The sequence below is a fragment of the Crocodylus siamensis genome, chromosome 2 (genome assembly GCF_052110815.1).
Source record: "Crocodylus siamensis isolate JL-2025a chromosome 2, ASM5211081v1, whole genome shotgun sequence".
Classification (NCBI taxonomy): domain Eukaryota; kingdom Metazoa; phylum Chordata; order Crocodylia; family Crocodylidae; genus Crocodylus; species Crocodylus siamensis.
The window spans coordinates 182713163-182729767 of record NC_143396.1 but is presented as its reverse complement, the minus strand read 5'-3'; the positions used below and the strand labels follow the sequence as shown (position 1 = coordinate 182729767).

Here is a 16605-nt window from a genome sequence, read left to right as displayed (position 1 = left end):
GCAGGGAATACTCTGCTTCCCCCACTGCTGCTGCTTTCCCTGCTGCATTGGTGCAGGGGACGAATTTATGACAGCCCTCCAAGAATTATTCTATATGTGGAAAATTATAACAATCTTCCATGTATAGAATCTAACTATTGGGAGGTCATCTTAAATTTGAAGTGGTCTTAGTTTTGGGTAAATACAGTATTTAAGTATACAAAGGAACTGGCATGACTTTAGACTTTTCTCATGCTGATTTGATTAATTTTGCTGAACTTTAATATTTCCCATCATTTGCTCGCAATTATGTTTTAAAGGGTCAAATAAAACTAAAATTGGTCTCTACTGGTATTTGTATGTCATTTTGTATTTCCATGTTCTCTGGGAGGAGGCAGGTTGTAAGCAAAAGTCCTTTCAGTATTACACCTATTAATTGACATAATTGACTAATATATCATTCTTTTTTTCCTTTGTGTTTCAAATGAAAGCAAGGGAAGGAATCATAGGCAGTCTGTGGGGACTGTCAAGCAATAGAATTATTCCGTTACATTTAAACAGTGATTTATTTCCCTTTGGGAAATAGGCTACTCTGAAAAATCAGTCTCAACCAGTAATGCTTGCACATATTTAGGGGAAAAAAAGTTCTATTTCTGCAAAATACCTGTGTGCTTTTGCATTTATTGTTTCCTCCCTCCCCCGCTCCCGAAACTGTTATGCTCTGACAATAGATTTAATGTTTAGAAACCAGCAACATAGAACAAGATTAATATATTGCCTCAGAAGTTTAAAAAAACATGGTTCACTGGGATTTGAAAGCAGGAACATTCTAATCTTGACACTACTTTATTGTGTTAGTTAATGATCAAAATATTGTATGAACATGGAAAGGATGGAACCCTGAACTGTTTATAGAAAAAGTTAATGCTATATGCTAATGTTATATGCACAGATTCCATAACTTCCATAACCTGCAGTGCTGTATACATGGTACCTTATAATTAGTCTTAGCACTTGCAAGTGTCATAAAACTCTTTTCCTTGGAAGATGGCGTGCTTTTTAGAAATAAATGGATACTTGGTACTTGTAAAGCTCATGTCTGCTTTGTATATACAGAACTGTGAAGTCAGAGAATCAAAGAAGGGGTATGCATCTTTTCTGTCCATTAGTGCAACTATTCATAAGAATACCTATTGCAAATAGGCACCCTATAGAATATGTAAACCATAGAGACCATAGAGATTATAGCTTCACCACTGTAAGATAAGCATTCTGCAGCAATCAGAGGGAAAGTGGATATCAAACAAGGATCATACACACAGACTCCAGTCCTGCAAAGATTAATGCACATACTTAACTTCATATGCTGTGAGTAATCCCATTATACTTAATAGCCATGGTGCATGATGCTAAGTCATGTAAGTCTTTGCAGGGCCAGAATTTCTTTGCTAAGAGAGAATAATACTGATTAGGCCCAGTAAGGATGGAAGATTCTTTACAACTGCTAATAAATTGTCCTTTCTCCCCCATGGAAAAGAGCAAGTTCTGTACCTTAGCATAGTTCCCTTGCAGTGATTTTTTTTTTTCTCCCCAGAAATTTATCATGGGGGAAAATAGCCCTTATAGTAGCTTCTAACAGTTTTTTATGAATGTTTGTTACATCGGATCAACTATTTTTTAAAATATTTTTTCCTCAAGTTTGCTGTCTATTTATAGTGGAAACCTAGAAGGGGAATAAAGTAATTAAAATTATTAGTTTGGGGAAAATCTATTTGGTCATACAATACCTTTCTTTTATTTTAATTCTTATTCTGTACCTCTGTCTTTACAGCTTTCAACTACAGTTTTATTCTGAGCATTAGTGAAGAGGAAGCCAGGGTGAAGGCTTTGCACGAGTACCTCAGCACTCGTAGTTATATCCAGGGGTTCACTTTTTCACATGCAGATGTGGAAGTATTCCGAAAAATTTCAGGCCCACCAGTGGACCAGTATTTCCATGTTGTCCGGTGGTACAGGCACATAGAAGCAATCTATGATGGCAGCAACGACAATATTGAGTCTTGTAAACTTCAAACAAGTGAGTAATGACATAGAATTGGTGGACAGGTTACAGATGAGTAGGTATTTTATTTATTGATTGCCAAAAACTTTAATAAGTGCCTCTGTCATACTCTGGGTACTTTTACACAATTTAAAAACTTATAGTATCAAAACACTATTCAAAATATATATGGCAGACTATACACACCTCCATTAATCAGCCCACCAGCAAGCATAAAATGAACACTGACCCTCTTCAGCCTTGAATTCCTAACAAAGAAAGGGCAAATTTGTTCCAAAAGTCCAAAAATCTAACAAATTTGGTTGCTGATGGAACAAGGAAGGAATCAAGCCCCAAACCAGTGGGTCCTCACAGAGAACATTTTGCCAGCATTTCCCATTATGTCTGTACCAGGGGAAATGGTTGGTTCTTCTGAGAACAACTATGACAATATAATAGTGAATAGAGAGGTTGTCTTCTGTGTAACTAGATCAGAAATGCTTAGGGCTTAAAAGGTAAAACCAGCATTTTGAACTCCACCTGGCAATCCACAGCCCTTAGTTTAATAGGTCTAGTACTGTAGTACTTGTGATATGAGCTTCTGACATGAGGCTTCATTTAAAAAGATACCGTATTCATTCTGCACAGTTTCCAGATATTCTCAGGGTGTAGTTCCAGGGTGAGTACATTTCAGTAATCTGTCTTCAGCGACAAAAGCCATGAATAACTGTAGCAAGGTCCATGTCTGGAAAACATAGCCTCATTTGCCAAATTCAAGTATGATAAAAAGAAATAGGATTCCATAAGCACAGTGAAGACATCATACCATATAGCTTCTTAGCAAATCTCATAGTGGCCTTATAGCAATATAGAACAAAAGGAGGAACAGATTGGAACCCTTCATCACTCAGCAGGAAAAGGCCCTGGAATTGACAGCAATTGTCTATCAGTACGCTACCTATAAAAAGGAGTTAAAGCATTTCAGACTAATTGCATCCACTTCAGGTAGACACTTTCAGATGTGCTATTACCTTATTTAGTCTAATCCAAGACAGGGTTTTTTCCCATCAGTCAATGGGGAAAGACTACTCATTTTGGATTTGAGTACCAGTGATCCACCTCTGCCCCAGTCCTGACCTTGGCCTGGGGATGCAACTGGGGCTGCTACTGCCATTGCTGCTTGGAGCCATGCAGTCAGCAGTAATTTGGTGTATGCAGATCAGGGGCAGGGAGAGGGTCCAGGATGAGAGACAGAGGGTTTGGGATTGGTAGGGGATGGGCAGCAGCACAGGTAGGGTGGTCAGGGTTCTGGCAGGGGATGGAGCAGCAGCTTGAGTGGGAGATGGAGGACACCCCCCAGATCTGTACCTGGGGTAGGCACAGACTGAGGCTGCTGTCCAGGGTGGGGCTTGGGGCCACAATGTGTGGCTACAGTGCCCCAGTCAGAAGCAGGATGGGGCTGCAGGTGGCTTGTGAGGGGGAAGGCCAGCTTCCCACTGCCACGTGCAGTCCCAAGGATCAGGGAGGACCCATGTCCCCTAGATCTATACCGGGGCAGATGTAGGCTGTGGGCTTAAGCTCCTGCCATGCTTCCCTCCTCCAGGGCTTCCAGAGCCTGGCAGGCACGACCCAGCGCAGCTGGGGAAAGCGGGGCTTCCTCACCACTTCTTGGCCCCCCGCTACTGCAGCAATGCATCTCCTGCATGCAGGACTGCACTGAGGGCAGCAGAGTGGGGCTGTGCCCCTCAAAGCATTGGCACGAGCAGGGGGCACACTGCCAGGGCAGTGTGGGACAAGGAACGATGAGTTTTTTTGTGGGGCTCCTCCGCTTCCTGCAGGACTAGGTTGTGGGAGGGGAGCAGAATGACAGGGAACAGTGGCAAGCAGCCGCAGACCCATTGTGCCCTGCTGCCCTGCTTCCCACCCCTGCGACCTGACATGGTTGGGAACAGTGGGGCTGCTCAGGGATCTCCTAGTTGCTGCTCACCCCATGCTGCCCCGGCGACACTCATCCTGCGCATGGGACTACACTGAGGGAAGTGGCAGCAGGCATGCGAGGCACATCTCCAGGACAGCAGGGGGGCAAGGAGATCCCCACGCAGCCCTGCTGTTCCTAGCCGTACCGAGTTGTACCTGTGGGGCTGCAGAGGCCCCGTGGGAGGGAAGCAAGGTGGGAGCTCAAGCCCACAGCTTGCCCCACACACAGATCTGGAGCACATGGGTCCCCCCTGACAGTGGAAGACATGGAGTGCCTGGCCAGATGCATATGGACTGCGAGCAACACTCTGGGCTCTTAAGGGAAACTGCACATGGAGGCACTGAGCCTGGTCAGGCCAATGGCACTGCTGGCAGTCCATGTGCTGCCAGCTGGGCACTCCACGTGGTTCACCAACACCTCCCTGCCCCCTCAGCCCCCAACCAGCTTCCCCCCCACAACCCCCAAGCCCCCTGCAAGCCCCACTTACCTGCCTTACAGGCTCCACCAGGAAAGTGAGCCAGAAGTAAGCCTTAGGACTAAGAGCCTCAGGCCCTACCCTTACCCCTCTCTCTCCACCTCCGGGCAGGGTTGGAGGTTTCTGGCCCATTTTGCAATCAGCCCATGTAGGTTGGAACTCAGCCAGCCTGCAAAGCTCTTTGCAGAAGGGGAAAATCCTCAGCTTCCTTTGCTAAAAGGAAAAATCCACATTTTTCTCTGTTTAAAAACAGGAAATCTGTGGTTTCCTCTGTTTTTGCGTGAGAAATGGAAAACCCGGATCCCTGGTGATCAGGCAGCAGCATGAGTCAGGAGGTGGAGAAGCAGTGTGCTGGGGGATGGGGCAACAGCACGTGCTGCTACCCTATCCCCTGACCCGCACTGCTGCTGCTTTTTCTCCTGATCCACACAGCAACCGCTTAGAAACAAGGTGAGTCAGGGTGGGGCAGAAGTGCAGGTTAGGGGATGCAGCAGCAGTGCGTTAGGAGGTGGGACAGCAGTGCACCCTGCTGACTGGGCAGCAGGACCTGTGGGGGCTCAGGTAGGGGATAGGACAGCAACACGAATGGGGGATCAGGTGGCAGAAAGGGTTGGGGATTGGGGGAGGGGGACAAGCCAGGAGGCATGGGGATGGGGGATAAGTAGCAAGGGTGCAGGCATGAGGGGACATGTGGTGGGGGAGCAAGGTTCAGGGGTCATGATGCCTTCCCTCACCTGTGGTTGGGGACAAATTTAAAACAACCCTCCAGTAATTAGACTTTATACATGGAAAATTAAACATTTATAATTTTTTATTTATATTATCTAATTATTGGGAGTCATCTTAAATTCTTATTTGTCTTGGATTAAGATAAATACAGTAGTAAAGTTCTATAGTGGACTACATAATTCTAGGTATTATGTAGCTTAGTTGATGGATGCAGAGCTATTTGAAATATTAAGCCTGTTTGCTTATTTGCTTGCTTAATAGTTTATTTGTTTAGTTGTACTTTAAAGAGAAACTTATTGATGGTACAGGAATTAACCACAGGAAAAGTAGCAAGGATAGCAGAATATCAACTTGGCTTGGCAGGTTGCTCTTCAGTGAACTAAAACACACAAAAAAAGGAGCTTACAAGAAATGAAAACTTGGACAAATGACTAGGGAGGAGTATAAGAGTATTGTTTGGGCATGTGGAGATGAAATCATGAAGGCCAAAGTGCATAGAGCAGCTGCCATGTGGTTGCCAAGCGGGGCGGTGCGATCCACACTGCGTGAAGGGCTCTGCCACAAGCCCTCAGAGGCTCCCAATCGCCACTGCCAGAGCCAGTGAGTGTGCAGGACTTTTTTTCTTTTTGTTAATGTGCTGGGAGGCTGGGGCCGGGCAGGGCAACCATGGGGGCTTCTCCCATGGCTCCTTCGGCTGTGCCTGCCTCTGCCCTAGTGGAGGGAGCTGCGGGGGCTATGCCCTGCTGCCGCTTGCTCAGCTAGCATGGGAAGAGGAGTGCGATGCAGGCACAGCTCGCTCCAGGGCAGGGCATAGCCCCCAGTCCCAGCACTGCTGTGCCCACATCAGTGCTTGGAAGTAGGGTCTCTGCCCTGTCACCACTTGCCAGCTGGTGCAGGCGGGGTATGGGATGTGGGTGCAGCAGCCCTGGGAGCAGGGGCTGTGCCCTGCTGCCAGTTGCCCCCTTCTGCCTGGAGTGAGCCACATCCCTGCTGGGCAAGCAGCAGCAGGAAAGAGCCCCTGCTCACAGCGCTGCCACGCCGGCATCCCATGCCCTTCTGCCCTCCTCCCCGAGTAACGTGTCCCCTGCCCTGGCTGGGCAGCTTGTCTCAGCCCCAGTCCCTCCCACCCCCATGCCCCTTCCCTTCCCCAACAGACTTACCAGCTGGAGGCAGCCTGTTTAGTCTGTGGCTGAATCTCTGAATCAGCTGAATCTTTTCCAAATCTTTTTTCAGATTGATTCGAATGCTTCAAATCGATTCGGAGCTTTTACTTGGTCTCTGCATTTGATTTGGATTTGGAGATTTGGTCCCCGAATCAGGCTGAAACTCCTCTGAATTGAATCAGCTACCGAAGCTTCACACAGCCCTACTGCGCAGTAACTCCGGTTACTGCGCATTTATTTAGTACTTGTATAAGCAAGTACTAAATAAACATGCAGCAACCACTGTGCAGTAGCATCTCATGTAGACATGTCCGATGAGGAGAGGCTGAGGGAACTAGGCTTATTTAGGCTGGAGAAGAGAAGATAGAGAGGGGATTTAATAGCAGTCTTCAACTACCTGAAAGGTGATTCCAAAGAGGATGGAGCTAGACTGTTCTTAGTGGTGGCAAATGACAGAATAAGGAGCAATGGTCTCAAGTTGCAGCAAGGGAAGTTTAGGTTAGCTATTAGGAAAAACTTTTTCACTAGGAGGGTACTAAAGCACTAGAACAGGTTACCCAGAGAGGGGGTGGAATCTTCATCCTTTGAGATGTTTAAGATGTGGGTGGACAGAGCCTTGGCTGGGATGATCTGGTTTTGGATGGACCTGCTTTGAGCAAGGGGTTTGGACTAGATGACCTCCTGAGGTCCCTTCCAATCCTAATTTTCTATTACTTTATTTCAGACTACAGAAGTTGGTAACTGGTAATTTAATAATGGAGAATTGAACCATTAGGTATAAGATGCTTATAGCTTTTTGTTTTGTCCTTGTAAATATCAGGTTCATCAGACTATTAATAGAAAGAAAATAAAAGTAAGTGTTTTTACTGGTCTATGGTAACAAGTCAAGTATTTGCCCTTTAAGACTATTATTAACAGGAGGAGTGAACATTGTAAACAATGTAGATTTGTCTCAGTAATTGAACAGATCGTGCTAACAGAGAAGAAGTTCTAACAGGCTGGTCAAGGTCATTTTGTAATCTCTTAGTGCTCATATTTTTAAGAGCTGTATCATTCATAGATGCTTACCTAGGAGGCAGCTGACCTTACACACTTTTCAAGATCTCTGCTCAAGGAGTTGTGTAATAATTATAAGAGTTATTAATAGCATGTAGCTCTTTTCACTGTCCCAAATATTCAATATTTTGTTGATACCATTTGAGGCAAGCTAGTAAAGAACACCTCTCCCCTCTAGTTAGGTAACTGTTCAAAAAGGGAGTGGAGGATACATATACACTTTCTTGTATTGTGAACTTTTACAGTTGCTTATTGTAATTCTCAGTTGAAATAATCACAGGCAGGTGTTACCAAGGAAAACAGTGGACATCTTGAGACACAAAAAGAAAACATTTTTCACTGTGAGTTAACACCCAGTCTCTACTGGCTGTCTTTTGCTCAAGATTTTTGATGGGTGTTACTGTAACACTACCCTCTCATTCTTTCATCATGCATGCCCCACAGTTTAGTGATAGTTAGTCTGGGGAAGGCAGTTTTCTAGTTGGTAGCTGATTTCCTCCTACTTGTAGGTATAGTGAAGGTATCCATTTTGCTTTGTTGGCTGTGGCAGCAGACTTTGATACTGCTAACTGCACCGCTTTTTCAGTTAATCTGCTGAGTTTCAGTGATGGAGATAAGACAATCGTCTGTCCTCCTATCTGAGAAATCTCTGGTTAATAAATTAATGTCCTACCAGAAGTAGCTTGTTGAGTCTTCTATTAGGCATGTATGCATGGATGGAGGTAAACATAGTGAATCATTGAATGCTACTGTCTCTGTGCTCTTGGGTTGGGTCTCCACGTGCAAGGGCTCATGGCTTGTGGCACCACGGACCACATGCAGGGAACATGAAAAAGTGTCTGCACTACAGACCTGCAGCGCGGTGGCAAAATTTGCTACTGGAAAATCCATAGCAAAAAAATAAATAGTGCCAGAACACAAAGTGGCACAATGCATGCAAAACAAGCATGCACTGACACAAATGGAGGCCAAACCATCCAGAGCAATGATCTGGCTATCAGCCAGGCCTCTGTACTGCCCCTGCTGCTTCAGCAAGCCACCAAGTAAGACTGCTGTGCTGGCCTCAGCCTCCCCTTCCAGTACCCAGGACAGTTTCCTAGTTTCTAGACTGAAGCACATGTGCAGAAATGTGCAATGGGGCATCAAGCAACAGCACAAATTTGTGCTGGTGCTTCTACAAGCTCATGTCTCTGCATGTGAGGACCTGCTCTTGGTATTTAACAGTGTTGAGGAGGTAGGTGAGAACAAGCTAGTTTTGGCATAACCAAGAGCAGACCAGAATGATGGGGAGAAGCATGTAGATTAGTGTGAGTGTATTTTTTTTAAATTGGAGTTTAATGTTTGAACATTGCCACTGTAGTCAAAATGCTAGTTGTATCATTGCTCCTAGGTCATGCCTATAATGGCAAGTTTGGCGTATAGCATCTCTTTTCTTCCATGGCTTATTTGGATATGTTATTTTCCCCTGACATGAATTTCATCTATGATAATCTTGGCCAATGTAAACTTTTTAAGTCTAAGAGCAAATTTATTTGTATTTTAATAGATGGAGATACCTTGGGACAGATTGGTTTTGCACATGAGATGCATATTAAATTATGTTTCTTATACAGTAAAAAGCTTAGAGTTAGTGATGTACCTCTCAAGGTTTAGATCAAGTATTTCATTGATGCGTGAGGCAGAGTATTACAGTAAACTTCTCCCCTCCAGGTTGGCAACTGTTCAAAATGTGAATGGAAGATATATGAATTTTCCCTTATTGTGAATGTTTACAATTTATTATTGTAGTTCTGAGTTAACTAAACACAGGCAGGTTTTACAAAAGGAAACAGAGTGAGCATTGAGCATCCTGACACACAGCATGAAAGCCATATTGACAGTAGAAATTACAAGCTATTGTAATTTTTTAGTTGCAAATAAATCACATACCACACAGATTCATAAAGGCTGCAGTGAACTTAGTGGGATGGAAAAAAACTTGTATTTATGGATATTCTATGTTTTTATTCTAGTTTTGACAATTGGTGAATGTGTAACGAATGTATGTGGATTATCCTTGGTGTTCAGTCACGTGTGTTGGGCAGGATGGTAGAGAGGAGAACAGCACACTGCAACTCCTTGGTGGGATGATTCTTCAGTACTGTTTTGTTTTAAGTACATGAGAGTATAATAGGAAAGTTGATATAACATTTAGAAGTATAGTAGAAAAGAGAGAGAGAATGCTGCTTTCTGCAGTTAAACTAAGAATAAGGGGGACACTTTTAATTCCTCCAATCCAGCAGCAAGGGTAGGATTTCTGTATAGCATAAAGGATCGCAAATGGTTATACCCACCTATCAATATGGCAGGCACACTGCTTCCTCTAAGGATTATGCTCAGCTGGTATAAAAGGTATGTCCAGCTACTAGCCAGGTAGAGACAGAATATTTCTTTTTGAAGGAGTCTTGAATGTTGCCTGGCAGTGTTTTGTAGAGGGCTAGCTCTAACTGCCCTGTCATCCAAAAGCACGCTAACTGTATTTTAATGCTAGTCAAGCTAGCTAGGTACTGAGCAGGGCTTCCATTGGAGACTTTTGTAGTAAATGAGGGTGCTCTGTGTACATAGCAGTACTGTGTCATGAAAGGCCAAAGCTCTTTCAAAACTCTACACTCCTCTTTCTCTAGGTCTGTCTCACTCACTAAATACATGTGCTTTGTCAAGATTGGCTTGGAGACTTCATACAATTTGTTTTCTAAATATCACAGGTCATAAGATACATGGTCTTATTAACGTGGAATTACAGAACTTTATAAAGACTAAGAGCTTATATACAGTACCTCTGTGGTAGTTAACTGAACTTCTGGACCTTTGTAAACCTGGAAAGAATACTGTGTTGTGATTTCTCTTTTAAAAAAAAAAATCTGTGGCTTTCAGATTACATTTTGAAAGGGGGACTTAAAATGATGGCAGGGAAAAAGAGTAGAACATGAACTTGTGTGGAATCAGTTATCCCTTTTTACCTGTGCTGTAGGAAAATCTAATTAATATAATTATTGTAGGATATTTTGAATTAAGCTGTTCATGTTTTTTTTTCTTTTAAAATAATGTGGGGAAAGTCCTTTACTACAAATCCCTGTGTTTGTCAGTGATGTTCTGTAAAGGTTGTATTGAGGTTTTCTTTATTTTCTATTCTTTTCTTTTCTAGATAAAGGCAGGCGTGTGCAGCCTCCTTGGTATGCCCCTGAAGGAACAAAGCAATCAAAGCTCTGCCTCTACAACAGCCTTACTCGCAATAAGGTGACTGATTGAAAGAATGCAGGGGTTTCTGTAGAGGCGTCAGATGACTTTTTTTTTAGGGGCTTCCTTGGCTACAAATAAGCTTTTGTGTCAAACAAGCTAGATAGTGATATTCAACAAAATCATATATATAGGTCCAAAAGATCCTATTTCACTTTAATATGTTTGCAATATGTAATAGCTACATATTACAGTGCTTGCTATAACATAGGTTACAACATGCTACCGCTGTTAAAAATATATATTCTGGTGGTTTAGTCATTTTACTATATTTGAAAATATTTTCTATGAACAGTGCACCTAGAACAGAATCAAAGCAGAATTTCTGTCTTTAGTGTTGTCCACTTGAGAAATTCTTACTTATTAGGCTAATATAGTCTCAGTGTGTATGCTCTTCTGATCTGCATGGATTTTTTCTTGGTTCACTTTAAACAATTTGCAAAGCAAGATAAGCTAATAAGAGGGTAATGAGGGAGGGAGGACTAAAACCTGTGTTATACAAGAATAAATTGCTGAAATGGAAGGTTCAGCTATGCTGGTTTAAATTCACACTTGAGGATACGCTAAAAAAAAGTAATCCATGTAAACAAGAACCTAACTTCCCTTCAGATACTTGGGCAATGTTTCCTGAGGGCTGAATAAAGATCTGACCATCCAGTTCTTTCGATGTGTATCATATTTTATAGATTGCAATTAATGTATGTCTTAGTTGAAATAATCACAGGCAGATTATTCTCTAAGTGAAGGAGAGTGAGCAATGAGCATCTTGCTTGTAGATTGTGACGGTAGCAATGTTCTTTTCCTCCAGTAAAACTGAGGGTGTAATTTGTCTTTTTTTGTATCGCAAATTCACTTGGTGTGCCTCTATTCTGATGTTGCTTTGCTGAAGTGATATGTCTGCAATTCTTTGCTCATCGTAAGTTTCTTTTCAATTAAGGATATCTTTCAGCCCCAAGATGGCAAAAAGGTTACGTGGTATTGCTGTGGCCCAACAGTGTATGATGCCTCTCACATGGGACATGCTAGGTACCACAGAGTTTCTTACTTTGGCAAAATACTAACAGTTTTTACTTTAATCAATTTATTAAATGAGAGCTGAAGATATCTAGCAGAATGTCAATCAATGTATAGACAGAAAGCATGGTAGATTTGTACTTTATAGATTAACTAAATCAGGTATGTGTATCATGAGCTTTCATGAACCTGAGCTCACTTCATCAGATGTGCAAAATGGATGTGTCACTAGAGAGTCATTTGAGTATTATAGAATGGAAAAAGAACGGTACCATTTATAGTGTGATCATGCAAGATAAAACCTTTTTCTAATCTGGAATGAGGTAAAGTTACCATAGCAGCTCTAACTGGATTTACTGACTTTGGGATAGGCATAGTTTTTACATCCATGCATGTTTGAGGTATCCACTAAGTAAAAGTTCTGTCTCTTGGGGTTTTTTCAGGTCATATATTTCATTTGATATCCTGAGAAGAGTGCTGAGGGATTATTTTAAATACGATGTCTTCTACTGTATGAATATTACAGATATTGATGATAAAGTAAGTCATGTGCATGGATTGTACCTTATTTGTTAGGTGAGATGGGATATGAATTACACTGCAACCTGATCACAGTCTCTTTCACAGTGACATTCATTTTGGTCACTAATCTAAGCCTGCCTTTGGCAAAACATAGACTAATCAATTTACAAAGGTAAATTGTTTTGCTGTCTTTCTGTATTATCAGTTATTTCCTGGGTGTGAATGATGTGTTTTAGTTTTGTTAATAAAATATGTAGCTCTTTTAGTCTGAATTCAGAGGGGTTTTGCTAAAGGACATGGTACAAAAAGCATTTGTATTTATATTTTGGTCTGTGTCTGCACATTCTGTTCGTATATTTATAAATTCTAGAAATACATTTTTCATGTTTTTTCCTTCTAGATCATCAAGAGAGCCAGACAAAACTATCTTTTTGAACAATATATAGAGAAAAAGCCATCTGTAGCTCAGCTGCTTGAAGATGTTAAAACTGCCTCAGACGTGAGCTTACACTTTTTCCTCTCCTAGTAACTTAGGCTTCTCTTTAGCAATGTATGTGTATAGCTGAGTAGTTGTTTTGACTTCAGTGGAACTACTTATATGCTTATAATTACACGTTTGCTTTAAGTACTTTATTGAATCAGGACCAGAGTTAGAAAAACTGCTGATACTGCACTGCTGAAAGTGATGCAAGCTTTCCATTAGTAGGATTTTCTACCAATTTTTAAATAAAAGCAAAAAATTCACCATAGATTTGTGTGTGAAATTGTACATTTTATTTTGTATTTTTATGGCTAATCTGCATACATATGTATATGTATGTGTGTGTGTGTATTTTGAGGAAAAAAATTGAATATATTTTCTAAAAGACCATTTGAGCTTTTGACAAACAAATGCATAAACTTCAGGGAAGACCATATGTAAAAGATATTTATGAAAATGTTCATGTTGCTGTGCACTAATATGCAAGTTACATTACATTATGAGTGAGAGCACCTGGAAGAGCTACAGTCCTTGGGTTTTAAAGGTTACAGTGGGTTGAGGGGAAGATTCTTTGACTTTTTTTTATGTAGTTCATAAATAAAAGAGTAGTAATTCTGAATCTAATTAATCAAATGCAGTGCCAGAGTCAGAAGACTTGCATACTCTTCCTGACTCTTGCATAGCTACTGTCATTTTAAACGTCATCTTTAAAAAGCAACGTGATCCATATTATCCTATATTATATACCATCTATAAAATGCAGAAAGCAGCAAACTCAGTGGAAAGTGGTAAACAGCAGTACTGGAAACCCCTGTTTAGCACTCTTAATTGGTTCCAGAAAAAACAAGGTTTAAGCAGAACTGTGCTAAGTGAAACCCAGTTTCCCATAGAAATTAATGTAAATAAATATAATTTGTTCTGCCCTTCCCACTTGCTGCCAATTACCACTTCTCACTGCTGCCACTGTCACTGCTTCTCCCCACCTACCCACTGCCCATTCTGGCACCACAAGCCAGCCCTGAGCCCAGGTAATTGGCACGGGCCCCGTGTTCATGCCTGCCCACTCGCTGCCACTCATTGCTGCTTGCCACCACCCCCACTTCTCCCCACCCTCCTGCCCACCCACTGAAACTTGCTGATTCCATTGAGCGCTATAACGAAACTGGCTGAACGCTCAGTGGAATGAGGTATGACTTTTAAATAAGCACTATAGCAAAATAGTGCTAAGCAAAACTGCATTAAGTTGGGGTTGCCTCTAATTATAGTTTTGTAAAGTTTTATAAAGAGGAATAAATGTGGTGATATGTATGTTAATTCAGACTTACTGTATGTGAAAGGACATAGTTATATATTTCTTTGTCCTTTTGGACTCTTAGACTAATAGTCAGGTGCCTCAGCCTTTTTTCTGCCTATGATTTGATTTAGAAGTGACTATCTGTAGAGTAAACTGCTATGTGTGGTAAATATAGAATTCTGTTCCTAGAAAATATTTTGCCTGTAGAATACGTAAGTAGTGTATTTTAAGTGCAGTGTATGTAAGGAGATCACAAAGGAAGTTAACTTCCTTTATAGAACTTTTTTACACTGAATTATTTCATAATTATTTCTTCTAGTCTTTGTCAGTCAAATTAAATGAGACAACTGACCCAGATAAAAGGCAAATGCTGGAAAGAATTCAGAATACAGTGAAGTCTGCTGTGGAGCCTCTAGAAAAAGCTGTGAGTGAGAGAGTCCTTGGAGAAGAGATCAGCAAACATGCCAAGGTTTGTATGAATGGCTTTTAAAATCACATTTGCCTTGTAACTTATTTTCTGAATCACCTTTTGTAGATGTGCCTTTTAATACAAATGGTATTAGAGAGAGACCTCATTCTCCCAATATTTAACATTATTCATAGTAAATTTGTATGCCTAAACTTAGGCAGATAGCTTCAGAGTGCTGTTCAAATATGCCTCAAACCCCTGCAGCACCTGCTTGTTCTTGTCTGTTGACTAGCTGTCTGAGTTCAACTATTTCCAGCTTTCCCATTTAGAATTTTATCTCATGCAATCACAGGCTTTTGCATATATTTGTGTATTATGCCCAGGTACATATCTTTGACAGTTGTGTTGCTATGCTGCTCAAGTATTTAATGCCTCAAAAACCATCATATCTATGGACAAATTATTAAAAATGTCTGTCCTATATAAGGTCTGATTCAAAGCCTATTAACATTTATAAAAAATATGCCTGTTGTTTGGCTTTAAACTATCCCCAATAACAACAAGAGCTACTGTAATTAATTTCTTTTGGTACTTAGTCTTCCAGTTAGTATCTCCTCAGTTTAAAACTATTTGGTGTATCAACTACAGGAGACACAGAGGGTATGTTTCCTGTTTTGGAAAAAATGTGTCCATTTTTGTCTGTTTTGCAGAGTACATCCAGATACTAAGGTATGTGATACCTACATATGTTTAGGACACCGAAGTAAATATTTATTTAAGGCTGATTTCCAGGATGTGCCTCATGCTAGCTGTGCCGTCAGCATTAACAGTATAATTAAGGTGTGCAAGTGGGAAAACTTTAGTTGTTTTCTGTTTGTGGCATTTGCAGCATCTTTTTTCTTTTTCTTTTCTACAGAATTATCTCTATTTTATTATACGATATTTGTCTTGGTTATCAGCAAAATGCAAACTCCCTTATTTCTAAAGAAATACCACTGTTTAACCAGATGGCAGTTATAATTCTCTAGATATCAATTACTACCTCTGTCCTATTTACTCCTAATACATGAAAAGCAGTATGGGAACAACATATGATAGAACCAAGGATTATTTTCTCTCTTTTCATAGTCAAAGAGAGCTGTTTTTCTCTTGCTTATGAACTTAGGCCTTCTTATAGAATTGACATATTGTTAAGTGCTGAACTGTTTCATGTATATCACTTTCATTTTATAGACATTGGTGGAAGAAGCAAAAGATTTGTTGTCTGACTGGCTGGATATCAAGTTTGGGAGTCAGGTGACTGACAATTCTATATTCTCCAAGCTCCCCAAATTCTGGGAAGCAGAGTATCATAAAGACATGGAAGCCCTCAATGTAAGTAGACAAGCTGTATCAGCAAAAGCAAAGATAAATATTTAAAAACTTTCTATGGGTGAGGAATATGCAGTGTTGTCTTAGATGGCACTAAAATAAATTCCACATCACTTCAGTGGTTACAGAAGGCCTTTAGGCCTTATCCTTCTTGATTTTTTTTTTTAAATTTGTAATGAGTAAGTCAATATTAAAATCAGCATCTCAAGACCTTGCTCTCCTCTTTCCCTCAAGGTAGTCCATGTGCAAGTGCTTAAATTAACAGCAATGCCAGTTGTCTGGAAATCAGGCGCTTCAAATTGCATATCTCCACCCCCCTCCCACCACTGGAGATGAAGTGGCCAGACATATTGGAATGGATACTTTGTAGGTCCATCTTCCTTTACCTACCATTGCCAATATCTGCCTTTGCCACCCAATTTTACCAGCTGAGCCAGGACACTGAGATTTATAGCTAAGACCTCTGGGTACATTACTATGACCATTTGTTTGCCTGTTCACCATCCCAGGATAACTAAGAAGTTTAAACTGACTCTATGATAACAATAAACAAGCTTTTCTCCAGCTGTTATAGTTGAGTACTATCTCCTATCCAGAGGTCTACATAATCAAAAGCTATTCTTCTGTCTGCAAAGCAGATCAGAATTCTGGAGGGAAATATTGCCCCTACATGTAGAGAGGTCATGAATTGAGTATTGTAGCAGCCAGACCTCTGAGTAGGAGGAAGGCCCAATAGTACTGTCAAGGTCCATAGCAGGGAACTGGGAGTTAGTATTACTAGGTTCTATTTTTGACTGGCACTTGTACTGTATCTTTG

General features: G+C 41.2%; 1 protein-coding gene across 3 annotated transcripts in view; it reads left to right on the top strand.

Moving 5' to 3' along the window:
- CARS1 (cysteinyl-tRNA synthetase 1) overlaps positions 1 to 16605 on the top strand; it is a 61610-nt gene that overhangs the window by 5024 nt on the left and 39981 nt on the right. For 2 of the 3 annotated variants that reach the window (XM_090032525.1, XM_090032524.1), the window contains exons 2-7: positions 10606 to 10697; positions 11635 to 11723; positions 12155 to 12251; positions 12634 to 12732; positions 14328 to 14477; positions 15651 to 15791. In XM_090032525.1, the coding sequence (XP_089888651.1) occupies positions 10606 to 10697; positions 11635 to 11723; positions 12155 to 12251; positions 12634 to 12732; positions 14328 to 14477; positions 15651 to 15791 (668 nt within the window). Of the gene's footprint in view, positions 1 to 1810; positions 2057 to 10605; positions 10698 to 11634; positions 11724 to 12154; positions 12252 to 12633; positions 12733 to 14327; positions 14478 to 15650; positions 15792 to 16605 lie in introns of all 3 variants that reach the window. The other variant, XM_090032523.1, reaches the window with a different exon arrangement.